Source organism: Fusarium pseudograminearum, chromosome 2 (genome assembly GCF_000303195.2).
Source record: "Fusarium pseudograminearum CS3096 chromosome 2, whole genome shotgun sequence".
Lineage (NCBI taxonomy): Eukaryota > Fungi > Ascomycota > Sordariomycetes > Hypocreales > Nectriaceae > Fusarium > Fusarium pseudograminearum.
Genome location: NC_031952.1, coordinates 5,011,676 through 5,028,733, shown reverse-complemented (window position 1 = coordinate 5,028,733; position 17,058 = coordinate 5,011,676). Strand labels below are relative to the sequence as shown.

Sequence of the window (17,058 nt, the reverse complement as noted above, 5' to 3'; positions counted from 1 at the left end):
TGACAGTTGACATTGATCGGCAATTACGAACGGTAACCTCTTCACCTCCATTCCTAACTTCATGGGGCTCTACATCCGCTTTGTCGGAAATACCTGGGGTAAATACAGTCAAGCCATACCCCAAACCAGAAAGGCGGAGGTGGGGAAGACCGGGGTCGTGGTCTGTCATCTAACCTAAACCTGGAGTTCGTGGGCTGCAAAAGTCGGGGAAGCTAACATCAGAAGACATATGCACCCCACAGTCCCAGTTAATGGAAGTAAAAGGCCCGATTGTTAACGACTTTTTTCTGCTCCAGTCACGCTATCTATCATTGCAAAGCATTGCGTAAATCGTAGACCCCAGCATACTTCAACCAGATGACCGGAATCATCCTATTATTCGTCCAGTTCACCGAGGTTGTTGATCAAGTGACTAGTTTACATGAAAAGGTTTGCCGATGGGCGGGGAACAGATGGTCGAGTGGTGTAGTTATGACCAACAGCTATTGAGTAGCCCGCGAGATATAAAGACTGTAGATCCTCAAGAGAAATGTAGCATCCCCAGACACTACGATTCCAAGATACCCCGAATCTGACAATGTTTCTGACTTCTGTGTCAGGCTTTTTAGCCCTCTCTTTGTTGAACCATGGTGTCCTAGCTCAGAACCAGCCTGACGTTATCACCGATGATACTCATTTCTACGGCCAATCGCCACCGGTATACCCTACACGTGAGTTTTCACATACATGTGCGCCAAACAACACATTAACACTTACTTAGCTGAGCAAGCGGAAACTGGTTCTTGGTCCATTGCTGTCTCCAAAGCGAAAGGGCTGGTGGCCCAGTTGACTCTTGAAGAAAAGGTCAACTTGACTGCAGGAGGCCAAACAGCCACTGGTTGTTCCGGCTTCATCCCTGGAGTTCCCCGTCTAGGTTTTCCAGGCTTGTGTTTGGCAGACGCAGGAAATGGCGTAAGGAACACGGACTACGTTAGCGCATTTCCAGCTGGTATCCATGTGGGCGCAAGCTGGAACCCCGAGTTGACTTACAGCCGGAGTTATTACATGGGCTCTGAGGCCAAGACCAAAGGCGTAAACGTTCTCCTTGGTCCCGTCTTTGGTCCTTTGGGACGCGTCGTCGAAGGTGGCCGCAATTGGGAAGGTTTCTCAAACGACCCTTACCTTGCTGGCAGACTTGGACACGAAGCAGTGGCCGGCATTCAGAATGCTGGAGTTGTTGCTTGTGGAAAGCATTGGCTTGCTCAAGAGCAAGAAACGCACAGACTTGCCGCACGCGCTACCAATGCAGAGGCTATATCCTCAAATGTCGATGACAAGACGCTCCATGAGTTGTACATGTGGTATGTCCGCTCACTTCTTCATTGACAATTTGCAGCTGACTGACCAATTTCGATAGGCCTTTTGCTGATGCAGTCCATGCAGGACTTGCCAGTGTCATGTGCAGTTACAACCGAGCCAACAACTCCTATGCTTGCCAGAACTCTAAACTTCTCAATGGTCTTCTCAAGGGAGAGTTGGGCTTCCAAGGTTTCGTCGTTTCGGACTGGGGTGCCCAGCACTCTGGTATGGCTTCAGCTCTGGCAGGTCTTGATGTTGCAATGCCCAGCTCCATCGTGTGGGGCAAGAATCTAACGCTTGGTGTTAACAATGGAACTATTCCTGAATCACACGTCGATGGCATGGCTACCAGGTATGATTGACACCCAACCGAGATTTGATTCCTCTTGACTTACGTGGTTTTTGCAGAATCCTTGCTACATGGTATCAGCTCAACCAGGATCAGCCAGACTTCCCTACTCCCGGTCACGGACTGGCCAAGGACCTCACGGCACCTCATCCCATTGTAGATGCTCGTAACGCGAGTTCCAAGTCTACGCTATGGGATGGCGCGGTAGAAGGCCATGTCCTTGTTAAGAACGACAATAAGACACTACCGCTCAAGTCCGATCTGAAGCTTGTATCTCTATTCGGATACTCACACAAGGCCCCTGACAAGAACAACCCAGAGCCCGTGGTCGAGGGTGCCATGTTTGCTCCCTGGGCTATCGGTGCCCAATCTGCCAACATTACTGAGCTTAACGGGGGTTTCTTGGGAAACTTGAACCTTACATACTCAGCCATTGCACCCAACGGTACCATCATCTCTGGAGGAGGTTCCGGCGCCGCTGCCGCAAGCTGGATTAGTTCGCCATTCGATGCCCTTGTTTCTCGGGCAAGAAAGGATGGTACTGCACTATTCTGGGATTTCGAAAGCTGGGATCCTTCTGTTAATCCTACATCTCAAGCTTGCATCGTTGCTGGAAACGCTTGGGCCAGCGAAGGCTGGGACAGACCTGCTGTTTATGATGACTACACTGATAGTCTAATCAACAACGTCGCCGACAAATGCGCAAACACAATTGTTGTTCTTCACAACGCTGGAGCTCGTGTCGTGGATGGTTTCATCAGCCACCCCAACGTCACTGCTGTTATCTACGCACACCTTCCAGGTCAGGACAGTGGAGAAGCACTTGTTTCTTTGCTTTACGGAGATGAGAACCCTTCAGGTCGTCTTCCATACACTGTCGCCCGCAACGAGACTGACTATGGTATTACACTGAAGCCAGACTTGACTCTTGCCCCCAACAAGTTCCAGCATTTCCCACAATCCGACTTCTCTGAGGGTGTCTTCATTGACTACCGACATTTCGATGCCAAGAACATCACGCCTCGCTACGAGTTTGGCTTCGGTTTGAGTTACACCACATTTGAGTATACTGATCTCCAAGTCTCCGGTCCTGGGGCACAAGCCTCCGAATACCCGACTGGGGCTCTTACTGAGGGTGGCCGCGCAGACCTTTGGGATGTTGTTGCTGTTGTCTCAGCCAAGGTCAGCAACACTGGTGACGTCGATGGTAAGGAGGTTGCCCAACTGTACGTCGGTACTCCTGGGGATGACGTTCCCGTTAGACAACTCCGTGGCTTTAAGAAGCCCAGCATCAAGTCTGGAGAGACTGTGGAAGTCAAGTTCGAGCTTACTCGTCGCGACTTGAGTGTTTGGAATGTTGTCGCCCAAGAATGGCAGCTCCAACGGGGTGATTATAACATCTTTGTTGGAAGCAGCAGTCGGGACCTTCCTCTTCAAAGCACGCTGAAGATTGGAGCATAGTTCTGTACAAATTTAGCTTGTAAATAATTGCTTGTATACAATACATATTCAGAGTTCAATTTGAGGAACGCTCTTATCGTTCTTACATGTGCATTCTCGATCTAAATAAGCTCTATAGCCAAATAATATTTTGGAAGAAGCCACTTGTGCTAGTTTTACTTTATAGGTACATGTTTAATTGTCGGGTTTAATGGATATATAGGCATCACATAACGACTCAGTCAACTCGGTCGGGACTCTGAAGACATGCTGATTCTCAATCTCACTCCAGGGGCAAGACATGTGCAAACTTCGAATATTTAGTGTTTGGTACAACTTTAAAGGCGACACTCACTTTTCTGTTGGCCTACAACAAAAAGTAAAAGAGACAGAAACAACCTTATTGTTGCACAATAAAAACCACTGCATAGCAGCCTATGGCTTCTTCGTTCCGCAAACTTCCATATAAGCCGTCGAGCACTTTTCTTGGTGACACGGAAGAAGTCATGATAAAGACACGCAACATTTTACGACCACAAATGTGAACGTTTACATGCAGTCATCCACCTTAGGATCCTTTATTGTTTCTGCAGGACATTGCTTATCGATACCGGTGCTTTGACGCGATAACGAATTCACAGGTAACAATGCAATCACCATACACTCATTCACTCCAGTCAGGCTTGAGGATAGAACAGGAATACATGCAATCAGTTCCTTATTCACTGGGTACGATTAAGCTCATTGACGCTGGCAGTCACTACCAGACATCAGTTATTCTTCTACAAGCCGTTACTGATAATTCTGAGTATGCATTGACTGCTTTCCATTCCATATCACTATTCAACATACGTGTGAGAATACGACCAGTTCGGCAAGAAAAGACCTTCCAGAAAAGCCATATGCCTTCGCAAATAAATTCGACTTTTCGCTATCTTCCTTTTTACTTCTGTAACCAAACTGCTTCAGCTCATCACTGCCAATCGCACATCAGTACCAACGAATATACAGCTCAACCTTCTTCAATTCTACGCCAAATCCCCTCGCTATATCATATCCATCACCATGCCCTTTCCAGGAATACGTGTTCGTCTCCAACAAGCAAGAGATGATTTCCTATCGGCTCAGAAAGATTGGAACGATGCAAAAGATCGCCTCACCTCGCTTCAGGCAACCCTCAACGAAAAGAAAACCCTAGCCGATGATATTTCCAGCGGTCGTCAATTAAAGAGCACCCCTGACAAGGCCAAAATGCTCGAAGTTGAGATCCAAGGGCTCAAAGGAAGTATCGCGACAGCTGAAAGGGACATTATTCAGCATCGTGGCAGAATGGATGCTGCTGAAGCTATTTTCAATCGACTGGAAGGTCTTAAGATTTTAGACGCGATACCAGACATGTGAGGATGGATCTTGTAGCGATATGGGGGTTGTATATTGGTGTGTTAGCTCGGGTTTTTGAATGAAAGTCTTCTCCAGTTGTCGCCATGACCTGGTTACAGTGATGGTCATCTCACGATTAATAAAGTTGTTGTTGTCACACGGCTTATCTGTATGTTAGAAGGCTGCAATGTATGACATAGGGGCAATGATTTGAGTAACTCCAAGATCTTGTTTGTCGCAAACGGGCCTGCCATGGCCTTTCACTGGTACGACATAATTATTTCTCCCACTAATGCCTAGTCTCCCAGGCCATGGCCCTTTTGCGTGCAGGCAAGCTTGCCATATATATCTCATATGTATAGCAATGATCCACAAACGTCTCCAACTGACGCACGTTGGTGCTATTACAACGTGTTCCATAATGGCGGGAGTAATAATGCAACGGGCTGATTCAGCATCGTATTTAGGCAACAGTAGATTATGTGACCACCCTGGCAATCGTCTCGCATTCAGATAGTTTAATGGCACAAAGTCATAATACATATTATTCACTGCTTCACGAAATCAAGTAGAGACAAATAGTGCAGTACATTAATCAATTGAGTAAGAAAACAATACTAAAACAAATCCTAAACATATCTAATCCAGTGAATATCCCATGAAATGCCCATACTAATAATACACAATCCTCTATTCAATAACAATACGATGAGACTGGGGAACAGCCTTGGGAACAATGATAGTCAAGAGACCATCCTTGAGTTCGGCAGTGACTGCCTCGTGGTTGATGTAGGTAGGGAAAGTGAAGTAGCGCGAGAACTCCTTGGTGTAGCCAGCGCGTCTTGGCTCTTCAGGCTGTTTCTCCGCGGCCTTTTGGCTGGGAGTCTCAGGCTGTGGTTGACTGACAGTCTCTGACTTTTGGGATGTGTGGCTCAAGACCTCAAACTCGTCATCGACATCGTCCTCGACGGTAGCTTGGTATGAGCTTCTGCTCTGTGTGTCTTCGTTGTCTGACTCAACAGCCGGAGCGGGAGCCGCCTGCTCAGTGGTTGTTTCAGCTGGCTTGGGGGCGTCTGTGAATCGCTCGACCTTGCCGCTAACAACAAGTTTGCGAGGTTCAGGGAATTCGACAGTGACGTTTTCCTTGTTCAGGCCGGGGAGTTCGCCGTAGAGAACAAACGAGTCCTCAGTCTCGTGGGCCTCGAAGCGGGGCTCCCATGGGCGGGTGGTAACCCGATAGGCGGGGCATTCAGCTTGAGCCCTGCTCTTCTGTTGAGGCTGGCATTGGCGTCTTCGCTGAGGTTGCTGGGGCTCTTGAACGGACTGGTCAAGCTCCCTGAGGAGATAGTAGAGTGGGTTCAGGGGAGCCTGAGTGTGGTAGACAGTTCGGGGAAGGAAGAAGGCCATTGTGTTAATGTGTTTGGTGGTAGGGATGATGATTGTATGTGTGGTAATTGTGGCTTTGTATTGAGTGCTTTGTATCAATTGAATGAGTAGTAAAGATGTCGAATTCTGATGAACAAAAAACTCCCAAGGACGTCGAGACTCGTTTACTTATAGAAACATTTCACGGCTGGCATTTAGGCATCGCGTTGATGCGCAAGCCGTTACGCACCATAAAGAAAGGCCATGGTGTTGCTCGAAGTATCGAGAAGATTCGTGGAGCTTCTTTCAGCTGAGTGAGACGCTATTTGTCAGGGGTCCGTCCTTTCACTGATTGCTCAGCCACTGTGGCGTCTTTGTCTGCGTAGACTTCTGCTGCTTTGCAATCTACATTACAAACCAGCACAGAATGATCCAGACAAGGGCTTCAAACTGAACCAATCAAGTCAGATACTGACCAGTCTAACGCTGTCTGGATTCTAGACTAGCCGCAAATGGTCGACAGCAAAACTTCCAGTTCTCAGTCATGGCTGTCTACCCGATACCAAGGCGATGTTAAAGTTGTGAGATACAGAACGAAGAGTCGCGACACTATTAACTATGATCGAAATGTCTTCCAGAGATCTTACATGGTAAATTGAAAAGCCATATGCCTTGTTCTTGACTTTGTTAATAGTTTTACTGTCGTTATCCACATGGCAATGTTTTCTTTCTTGTGATGGTCAAAGTTCCGTTCCGTACAAAAGTTGGATCACCAACATGTGTGCGCCTGTTTGTATTCTTTTGATACGCGAAGTCCTTCATACGGAAAAGGCCAGTTTAAAACGGAATATCTTATTATATCATCAGTTTTCCGTCGCCTCATAGCAAACAAGTAATCTGGACTTACAGAGGAGTTTATCAGCCTAGAAGATGTTCCACCAATAACTCACATCTAGTTTACCTGCATTAGCGGATCAGCGACCTTTTCCGCCTTGGCAGCGTGGAGTTGCAGGGTGTGTGCTTATGTTGCATAATTCATATCTCTCTGGTGTTGCTGTCGGTAGACTCGTAATGATAGACCGAGTGTATAGTTAAACGACAGTATATAATGTCGTCAAAGTCGGTTCAGGCATTGAAGTGTACTACCAGCACGTTGACAATATTAACTTATTCTATATCAATACCGAGACAGTAATTGATACTCCCGAAACTGTTCACAATGCGTGTTCCTTTAACCTTAGGTTTTCTTGCGGCGTTGGCTATCACTGCCATTGATGCTGTATCTCTGCCGCAGGATGTGCCTCGCGACGTGTCAGGGTTTCGGAAGAAGCATCCATACACGCCTCCCATGCACCAGCACCGGAAGATAATCAGAATCCGTCCATCAAAAGATCACCGTGATGATGTTTCTGAGGATTTTGAACGCGGCATACGTCAGGCAGATCAGGGTAGCACTTTGTATTTACCACAAGGCCAGACATTCGTCATTGGGAAGGCTCTCGATTTGACTGAGCTCAATGATATCCACGTTCACTTAGACGGTGAGATTCGAGTCAGTAATTTCTTTGCGATCAGAGGCTGCTTTAAAATCTAACAGAAATAGTTCACGGATGATGTTAAGTATTGGCAGGAAAACGCTTGGTACCACCCCTTCCAAAAGTCAATTATGTTTTGGAAATGGGGAGGACAAAACATCAAGATATATGGTAGTGGTGTCATTGAAGGCCAAGGGTCAGTCGATATTAGACGTACCAACACAGGTGTCTCATGACTAACGGCAGCAGACAGCGCTGGTGGAACGAGTTTGAGGCTGGTACAGGCTCGTGAGTTGACCGGTTGCTCCTACAGATGACACCGTACTGACTATCTGTAGCATTCTGAATCCTAATAACAAATATTACCGTCCAATTCTGTTCTACGCAGAAAATACGACAAACCTGGATGTTTCAGGCATTCATCTTAAAGACTCGCCCTGCTGGAACAACTTTATCGTGAGCTCCAAGAACGTTACATACACTGATGTTGTAGCGACCGCTCTGTCAAACAATGGCAGCATCATACCCAAGAACACTGACTTTATGAACACGATGAACACGTCGACCGTGCGGATTGAGAGAACATGGGTCAACATTGATGATGACTGTTTCTCCCCAAAGCCCAACAGCTCTGATCTTTACGTCAACACTATGTATTGTAACGGTACACACGGCCAGGTGGGACATTACTCACACAAGAACTGATCTGGAGAAGCTAACTTTGCAAGTCTATGGGATCCCTGGGACAGTACAAGGGTGAAGTTTCCAATGTTTACGATGTGCATATCGAAAACGTTTGGATGATGAATGGAGACGTATGTTATATGCTCATTCCACCAATTGCATTATCTAACACAATTAGTATTCCGGTGCTCGCATCAAGGTATGGGCCGGAAATGAAACTGGCACGGGATTTGTCAACAACGTAACGTTCAAGTAGGTATGAATCAAATCTTGCCAAGTCTAGCTAGCTACTGATATCCAGCCAGGAACTTCTGGGTCGCTCGTATGGATTACGGTATTTTTCTCGACTCTTGCTACTTCAACAAATCAGCCGACGAGTGCAACGCCCATCCCTCAGGCATGCAAATCACCAATATACACTTTGAGAACTTCACAGGCTACACGTCGGGTGTTTATGGTAACGCTGTAGCTCGTCTTTCTTGTTCATCTGCCGAAGATGCTGTTTGCGCCAACATTACACTCAAGAACTTCGACGTCAAATCGCCATGTGGTGGAGAGCCTGTGGTTATATGTGATGGAATGCATGGCGACGTTGGTGTGGATTGTGTTCCATATGAAAGCGACGAGGCTCAGATGGCACTAAAGGCAAAATGCAAAACACCATTGGTGCCTATCGACACGGATCCGTGGGGCAGTGGATTGATTGGGAAGAAGATCGGTGCCTTCCATCCGGAGTAGATACTATCTAATAGTTTGATGCTGCCTAAGAACGAGGGCCCGATTCTCAGGCAACGAGGTACTGCTTTTTCTCTCAGAGTCTACAATCTAGAGTTATCTGCCTTGTTTGTTATAATAGATGCTGTTCCTCGAATCACGATTACCTCTACCATGGGGGACCAAGTCCCGATTGACATGTTCCCGCGACCAGCCTTAGAATCTGCTCGAGTCAAAGTCTGGGGCTTACTTAGGTTGAAATTGGCCGTTTGTGATTAACTACAACTCAATTTGTTCCCTGTCTTCTGCATCCGTGTTATGAGTAGCAAAGATCAAGGTTAAGCAAATATTGTTAACATTCTGAGCAACACTCAAGTAATCAACAAATCAGGAAAATGATCCGTGATATGACCGTGTCTGTCCTTCAAATGACTCCACATTGCTTCATTAGAATTAAAGCTGCGGTGATCTTTCCAGTCAGTATCACACTCCTTGCAGTACCAGCAATGTCCATGTGTATCCGTTTGTCCGAGACTTCCGGCGCGGCGAATAAAGGTTACGTGCATCGCTCTCAAATGTTCAATCGCTTCACCCTTGTCAATGATTTCTCTGCCATGCTCACCGCATGTCAATACAGGTCGCAGGCTGGATATCGTCAGCATCAATGATCTTGTTATCACGTCGTGATACGCAGCGGATACCTGCTCATCGCAAAGGGGCTTTCGCCGTTGGAGGCTGTCGTGGCAGATGGTTACTTTATACACGATCTTCAACTCTCGATGTTGATCACGAGAGCTCTGGGAAGTTATTCTCAGACATTTGCGCATGGGGGGTTTGGTCCTAGATATACTTTACATGATGGAAACATAGCTCAAACTATAAATTGTCCAGTCTCACTCAACTTGGACATCGAGCTCGCTAGGAGGCCTACCATATCCACTATGGATTAATAAACATAGGCATCGACAAAACCTTCTCTCGGAGCGAGGGCTGCTTATTCGTTCCTGAAGTTGCAATGGCATTTTTGTTTTCACATGCATGCCGACCATTCCTGTCATAATGACGAGATTTCCAACGCAGAAACAAACTTTCGATATAACAAATCAAATACAACCCTCCCTGATGCCAACGGCGGTGATATTCTCCGGGAGAGTAACATCAAATCACCGTACGGTGCAAGTTCTTGATTATATGATTGCACGGCGACGTTAATGTGGACTGTGTTCCATATGAGAACGACAACGCCAACGCTCAGATAACACCAAAGGCAAAATGCAAAACACCATCGGTGCCTATATAATTATTTGTTCTCTACATACCAACATGGAGTTTACTGGTGGTTGGTAAGAAAGCTCTGATTGTCAACGGGATTAGCAGAAAATATGGAGAAAAGACCGTTTGCCGTCCTGCTAAGAATGCACAGTATCACAATGAGAGCTTGTGATACAGCACAAAAGCACTACACAAATGGAATCAAGCGATTCGATCGATCTGGGAAGCGAGTACGTTAGCGTATAGAAGTCCGAAGCACGGCTCCTACGTGGCGAAAATAATCGTAGTAAGCGGAGAATCGAAGATGACTCATCTGTTGCTTAACAGCTGAGTCGATAGAATCATCCCCGGAACAAATTATCATTCTTTTAGATATGAAAATGGAGTATCTTCAGAACACCACAAGCCCAAACGTCTGTCTGTCCGGAGGTGCTGACGGCGCCGACTTGGAATGGGGCTATTGTGCTGCATCTATGGGACATCAAGTCATACATTGGAGTTTTCCTGATCACTCAAGCCGCGCTTCAGAAGACCAACTGGTACGACTTGATGATGAAGAGCTCAAGATAGCCGATAGAGCCATTGAAAATGCGGCCGAGGCTCTCGGGAAAACCCCACCACGGCGACCGACAGTCTCTCGCTTGCTGCGCCGAAATTACTACCAAGTGGCTTGGAGCGAAGCATGCTACGCCGTCACTTTCTTTTCAGAGACTGGGGGTCACGCTCAACCTCCTGGAGGAACGGTATGGGCAACGACTATGTTTTCGCAGTTACATCCAGACAGCCACGCCCTCTATGTTTTTGACCAAATCAAAGATGTTTGGTTGCAGTGGCAAGGCGAATGGGTTGTCATTGAAACGCCACCTCGTCCCTCAGGTGTCTGGGCTGGTATTGGCGCTCGCACTCTTCAGCAAAACGGAAAAGATGCTATTCGGAAGTTGATGTGTTGCACAACAGATCAGATATAACAGATGGTTAATAGCCATATTGTTATCACCAACGAGGCCAAAACACGTGAAGGCAGTGGTTTCGATTGCCCTACAGGCGTTGATGTTGAGGAGGACAACAGTACTTGTAGAGCCATAGCCAAAATATGACCTAGACGGCCCCTAGCTTGCTTGGTATAGATGAGACTATGTTATAACACATAAAAACTCGGAAGGGCACATAAGGAGGGATGTACAAACTCACATGGCTTGAGATCCCTGAGGATTGGTACGTTAATGGCAGATGCAATATTAGACATTTCCCATGATGCACTGTGATGGGAATACATAAGCTTGTCTCTCACAGTCTTTGCTCTTTCATTGACACGTACCGAAGTCCTGTAAGCGTCTCAATCATTCGAGCATCGCTTCCAGTAAGCCCCAGCCAAGGCTCATCAATCACAGAGTCTGGTTGCAATTGAAACACCATCAACAGTTCATCTTATAAGTTGCTATTGCAGGACTTGTGAATGACCTGGTCAGAAATGCCTACTATAAAAACTGCGGCATTGTTTCTTCGTCCTACAAACAACAAAAAAAATATTAGCAACCAGTGCACCAGCAATTAACATAACCAACACCCACCCTTGAATTCGTCGTCAAAATGCGCGTAGAAGAAGAACATTTCAAAAAGAATGGCGACTACAAGGCTTACTACACTGACCATGTTAACCAAACCCTGGTCCGCAATCAGACAGAGTTTATAAATGCTGTGGAACGTCTCTTCAAAGATAAAAATGAAGACTGGAGCCTTAGTGGAATTAAGGATGGCATATATCATATCCGCTCGTGGGTAGCGGTAGATGTCGTTTCTGAACTACGAGAAATGGGAGACTCGGGTCTGGAACCAAAACGCTAGTTTGATGTATCTACCTGTCAAGGCCAATTTCAATATACCTAGGTAGTCAATAACTGATCACTTATATGTCGTGACACATCAACCCAGGTGCATCTAATGACCTAAAGGCTGAGCTTGTGAACAAGCACAGATCGTAGAGAACAGTTCAAGTTAAGTCAATGCTAGCCACAAACTCACCGGCCTCGTGCTACGGACTGGGCTTTCTTTCCGTTGTCGAAGGAACAGGAAATCACGCGGGGATCTGATATTTATTTAGAACTCGCCAAAGTATTGTCGACGAATCTTTTCCATTTCCAATTCATATGGTAAAGGTTCAAGAAATTCATCAACGGAGTTCTTCCAAAACACATTGCGTGGATTTACATGCCAGGCTGATGTATACTCCCAGTACGGAGGCATCCATCCGGTTGTCTCCCAATCCACGATGCCAGTAACCTTGTCATCTACCGCCATGATATTGAAGCTACTGAGGTCGCCATGAGTAAAAACCGGTCTCTGCATTGAACTGTTGTGGAATTCAATGAGTTCTCGTAGACCTGGGAAGGCTTCTTCATCGTCTCTGAGCTCCAGTCCGTGGCGCAATTCTCGATGAAAGTCTTGTATTGTTGAAAAAGGGCCCCAAAAGGATTTGTCAGGAAGACGTTGATCGAAGATGGGGCCTCCATCTACGTTTGCGACGCCTATACCATTCTGAGGAGTGATGCTACGTAGTTTTGTTGTTATAGTCTTCAGCTGTGCCAAAATGCGCGCCTTGGACTCTTCTGATCTTTGTGTCCACCCTTGCGCCAAGTCTTGGCCTGCGATTCTCTCCATGAGTATGAATACGCGGTCCTTGTGTTTGAAACTGCAATACACCTTTGGGACTGGTATGTCTGTGTTTTGCACCACGAATAGCATAGAATTTGCCTCTGCGAGTGTTGCGAAGCCAGTGGCTTTGATGCAAAGCTTTGATGAAACTAGGAGAACGCGCCCCGGGTACTTACGCAAACGGCGAAGACACGGTATCGTGTTGATTTTGTAGAGAAAAATGGTAGCGAGACGCATATACCAACTGGAATTAATCTCTTGTGACATGATGGCTAAGGGATGAGTGTTGATTCTGTAGTCCACGCTGCGTCGCAACATTAAAGGGGTGATTAGATTAGATTGCTGTTTCGGAGCACAGTTGCTGCGAATGGAGAGGAAGCCTGCCGGACTAAGGAATAACCGACGGGCTTCACCCATGTCAATGTCAATGGTTGCCTTCAACCCAGATAATTTATCACTCTAGCCTCAGATCTATTATTATTATAAATATCTTGCATTCCTTGTATTAGCCCAGTGACATTAAGAATCGCGATGCATCGCGCTCGTGTTGATTATCGGCACTTCCCGCAGTTCCAGCAGCGTGCTAAGCTACCTAGTCTATAAATGTATTTAAGAATTAAAGTAAAGACTATATAGTGAGGTGGATTGAAGACTCTTGTTGCTTTTCATTAATCGACTGAGAAGAAGCTTCTGGAGGCATCTGGTGCAGTGCACTCAATCTATCATGGAACCAGGATTTAATGTCAATAACATAAGCACATTGGACTAGATACAAATGATAGTACAAGTGCCCTTTTGCATTAGATGTATACTAAGATTACTCAACTACTAAATAAGGATTATTCAAGGAATGTGTAAGAAGTGAAGCTGAATAATAAACGGTTATTCCACCAAGTCCAACTGGTAGATTTCTTTGATGATAGTCGTGTCTCTCGTTGAGATTGATGTGAGTTAGGGAGCCAGCAAGGTACAGTATTAGTGAAGTGAGTGTGTAAGCGATATGCTTGCATAGCAAGCTCATCGGCACTTCTGTCCCAGACTCAGAGCCGGTCAGAATTATACTTGACATCATTAAAGGAAAGACAGGTCCTTTTGCTGGATCCTAATTTGATGTGTTTTGTGGTTGAATGAAATAGCTAAAGCTATTTGGGAGGTTCGTAAGGCTTGGACTGGGGCTTGTGCTCCGGAGCAGGATAATGAGGCTTTGTCTCGGGCTTGTGTTCAGGCTTGTGCTCAGGGGGAGAGTAGTGAGGCTTTGTCTCGGGCTTATGCTCAGGCTTGTGCTCCGGCTTGTGCTCCGGCTTGTGCTCCGGCTTGTGCTCCGGCTTGGGATAGTAGGGCTTGGGATGGTAAGGCTTGTGTTCCGGCTTAGGATAGTACGGCTTGGGATGATACGGCTTTGGCTCCGGCTTGTAGTAGTGAGGCTTTGGCTTGGGATGGTAAGGCTTGGGCTCAGGCTTGTAGTAGTGAGGCTTTGGCTCGGGCTTGTGTTCCGGCTTGGGATAGTAAGGCTTCGGCTTTGGGTGGTAAGGCTTTGGCTCAGGTTTGTAGTAGTGTGGCTTTGGCTTTGGCTCGGGATGGTACGGCTTGGGCTCATGGTAAGAAACCACAGGCTTGGGTTGCACGGGTTTCTCAGGGGGGCAGCGAGGATCATATTCAATCAGCACCCAGTCGCCGCCATTCTTTCTTTCATAATAGCGGTATTCGACATGTTCTCCTCGTTCGACAACTGGGGCACTTATAGCGCCAGTGGCCAGAGTCAAGAGTGCGATATTGGATAGCTTCATCTTTGCAGATATGTAACCAAGCCGTTTGCGAGGCACAGTCTTGAAAGAATGTAGGTAGTGTCTTTTGAAAGAGTGAAGAAAGAAGGTGGATGATTGGGAAAGTGAGAGATGGATAGTGAGTTAGAGAATGGTAATAAAGAGACGAATGCTACTGCCTTTTATGTTCTTTCTGAAGCTCGATCATACTGCTATTAACCATGAGGGCAACATATTATCCGAGTGAGTATCATGATCCTGCAAGACACTTTCAGTAAAGTAATCGCTTGCACTAAACTGAACTCTGCCCATCTCCACCTTTCACAAGAACTCAAACGCCATACATCTTACCCACCTCGTAATCCATAACTGATGGTGTAGGAGCTGCAAGCCGAGAAATGTATGACAAGTAGAAATCCCGCTTCTATTTGTGGTACGGTCGGCAACCTCAACAATTTCTACTGTACAGCCAGTACTGTTGGTGCCTCACGACCTCCACCAATGTCCTTCATCGCGCGCCAAATACACTATCTTGCGATACCCAGTGACTCAATTAATCCACGGCAATAGTGCTGTAGCATAAATTGATTATTTGGATACAAGTTTGCATCGAAAGTCTGACTGGAAAAGAATCACCTCTGGCCGTGCCGCGAATGCACAAACCAAGTGTGTTGCTTACAGACAGGTTGAGAATCCACCACGTAATCGCTAACGCGTGAGACTAATGGACCTTTTCACAGTCCCGTGTTGCCTGTGCATTTCCCAGTAGAGCTGTTCTGCTAATCCAGCGCAACACAACACAAATCCTGCAATTGATGCTTGCTTTTAACCTTATCGGTAAGTGTCACCGTAACCTTTAACCGATATGTCATCAGTTCACATCTTTTAAGCTTTTTTTCAAGCTTGATGTGTATGGATTTGTATGGATAGCATAGAATGATGATCAATAGGACTGGTCTGGCCCCGGTCCGATTTAGTTGAGCCGTTAGCTGTGGCTTTAGGTTCAGGAATGCGGGTACGAAGCCATAACGGGACTCAACGTCGAAACACGATAACGTTGGAGATCCAAAGTCAATCCTGCGTTATTATCAACACTAATCCAAGAATTTATTCTTGTCATCCAACTTCTGGACCGTTAAGTGAAGTATTGGTAGTGGATGGGCCACAGTTAACTTGGAAGTCAATACTTACTTGCCTACCAGTACCGCATTTTAGTGGTGCCCCTCACTTGGACAACTCTATCCCGGAGCTCCAGAATTCCTAGCATGCTCTCCATAACTAACGTGACTAGTATGCCTAGTTGAGCCATTAGCATTGTGAGATCATGGCATCTGGACCTCAGCTCTGCAAGTCTTGGGAGCTAAAGAGAAGAGACTCTCAGACTACTGATGTGATTCACGGAACTGCATGCTTTATCAACCCTAGATATGCATTCCCACTCCTAACAACCTCAAAATATTTACCGATGGCCGTTCCTGCTTCGATCTGGAGTTATTTCTACGCGTGTATATGACCAGGCAGTGATTCTTTCATGCATAACACGAGCTCTGAGTACTCCACAACGACTTGATAGTTTGTCACCTTTAACCTTATCCTTATGCTTAAGGTTCAATCACAGCACACCAAGTCTGATTCTGCCGTGCATACATTGTCACTGCTTCTTCAGCTAGCTGAGGAGGCTTTTACTAAATCCTCGACGTATGATCTTAGACTTTGTTGAATTGTCATCGATCTGTATAGTACACCAGATGTTGTGGTTGAATCAAGAGTTCACATGTTTGAGTTAGTGATTTGGCATGTTCAGCGAGGTCATGCATTTTTATTGCACCAACTACGGGCAGGTGATATCAGCTACCATAGCTGTGTCCAAGGCTGGCCAGTACCAGGTGTGTCACGCGTCTTATGTCTTATAGCGAGCACTGGATTCAACTACTCAGTCCCTAACTTACCTCTACGTGCATCAACGGCTGGTTGAAACAGACTCCCTACAATCCATATCCAAATATCAGTACCTGGCTTTATTCCAACATGCATTTACAAGCTCTACAATAGGTAGATATAACCGAAGCTCTGCCTTGTTTCTGCAACAGAGACCGTTCGGGTTATGGCATCCTTGCATCGTCTACACACAAACTAACCATCTGCCACTTCGGAAATAAGTTGGCCGCACAACACTGTAGCTGAGACTAAACATTATTGGTCGCAGCGTATTACCCCTGTATTTATCAGTAGAATTGCGCATCAGAGAACAAACAGCCTTCCTCCGTAGTGTAAGAAGTATGGACAAGGTGACAGGCATTATTCTTGATCTTTCGTAGCCCCACTGGGGTTAGCATAAGGTAGTAGCAGTCGATGTCTTGTTGTTGCAACTCATGTTGTATTGTTGTGAATGAAGCAGAGTCTTAGCCTAGAAGGTTGTAAACGTGCTGGATTCTGACGATATAGTGTGCAAAACGAACAAGAACAGTACATACGACCATACCTACCAGAAAATACGGGATCCCGTCCGCTCTCCCATAGTCAAGCTGGTAAGGGGCGGATTAGTAGTTGGGTCGGTGACGACCAG

At 46.2% G+C, this 17,058-nt stretch overlaps 8 protein-coding genes across 8 annotated transcripts, besides 2 other annotated features; 5 read left to right on the top strand and 3 right to left on the bottom strand.

Moving 5' to 3' along the window:
* Window positions 1-577: 577 nt before the first annotated feature.
* On the top strand, window positions 578-3,148 carry FPSE_10631 (uncharacterized protein; the record flags this gene model as incomplete). Its single annotated transcript, XM_009263748.1, has 4 exons — window positions 578-710; window positions 761-1,340; window positions 1,397-1,690; window positions 1,747-3,148. 4 exons carry the CDS (start codon window positions 578-580, stop codon window positions 3,146-3,148), a joined length of 2,409 nt encoding a protein of 802 aa, XP_009262023.1.
* Window positions 3,149-4,192: 1,044 nt separating this feature from the next.
* On the top strand, window positions 4,193-4,528 carry FPSE_10632 (uncharacterized protein; the record flags this gene model as incomplete). The annotated part of the gene is made up of 1 exon (XM_009263749.1): window positions 4,193-4,528. The coding sequence occupies one exon, from the start codon at window positions 4,193-4,195 to the stop codon at window positions 4,526-4,528; it is 336 nt and encodes a 111-aa protein (XP_009262024.1).
* A 669-nt stretch (window positions 4,529-5,197) lies between these two features.
* On the bottom strand, window positions 5,198-5,914 carry FPSE_10633 (uncharacterized protein; the record flags this gene model as incomplete). The annotated part of the gene is made up of 1 exon (XM_009263750.1): window positions 5,198-5,914. The coding sequence occupies one exon, from the start codon at window positions 5,912-5,914 to the stop codon at window positions 5,198-5,200; it is 717 nt and encodes a 238-aa protein (XP_009262025.1).
* Window positions 5,915-7,091: 1,177 nt separating this feature from the next.
* Window positions 7,092-8,829, top strand: FPSE_10634 (uncharacterized protein; the record flags this gene model as incomplete). Its single annotated transcript, XM_009263751.1, has 7 exons — window positions 7,092-7,424; window positions 7,476-7,603; window positions 7,657-7,695; window positions 7,746-8,085; window positions 8,136-8,222; window positions 8,270-8,343; window positions 8,397-8,829. 7 exons carry the CDS (start codon window positions 7,092-7,094, stop codon window positions 8,827-8,829), a joined length of 1,434 nt encoding a protein of 477 aa, XP_009262026.1.
* A 1,628-nt stretch (window positions 8,830-10,457) lies between these two features.
* Window positions 10,458-11,045, top strand: FPSE_10635 (uncharacterized protein; the record flags this gene model as incomplete). Its single annotated transcript, XM_009263752.1, has 1 exon — window positions 10,458-11,045. One exon carries the CDS (start codon window positions 10,458-10,460, stop codon window positions 11,043-11,045), a length of 588 nt encoding a protein of 195 aa, XP_009262027.1.
* A 622-nt stretch (window positions 11,046-11,667) lies between these two features.
* On the top strand, window positions 11,668-11,922 carry FPSE_10636 (uncharacterized protein; the record flags this gene model as incomplete). The annotated part of the gene is made up of 1 exon (XM_009263753.1): window positions 11,668-11,922. The coding sequence occupies one exon, from the start codon at window positions 11,668-11,670 to the stop codon at window positions 11,920-11,922; it is 255 nt and encodes an 84-aa protein (XP_009262028.1).
* A 252-nt stretch (window positions 11,923-12,174) lies between these two features.
* Window positions 12,175-12,996, bottom strand: FPSE_10637 (uncharacterized protein; the record flags this gene model as incomplete). Its single annotated transcript, XM_009263754.1, has 1 exon — window positions 12,175-12,996. The coding sequence occupies one exon, from the start codon at window positions 12,994-12,996 to the stop codon at window positions 12,175-12,177; it is 822 nt and encodes a 273-aa protein (XP_009262029.1).
* An 875-nt stretch (window positions 12,997-13,871) lies between these two features.
* On the bottom strand, window positions 13,872-14,516 carry FPSE_10638 (uncharacterized protein; the record flags this gene model as incomplete). Its single annotated transcript, XM_009263755.1, has 1 exon — window positions 13,872-14,516. The coding sequence occupies one exon, from the start codon at window positions 14,514-14,516 to the stop codon at window positions 13,872-13,874; it is 645 nt and encodes a 214-aa protein (XP_009262030.1).
* Window positions 13,993-14,189: a microsatellite.
* Window positions 14,517-16,957: 2,441 nt separating the features above from the next.
* Window positions 16,958-17,055: a repeat region.
* The last annotated feature ends 3 nt before the right edge of the window (window positions 17,056-17,058 follow it).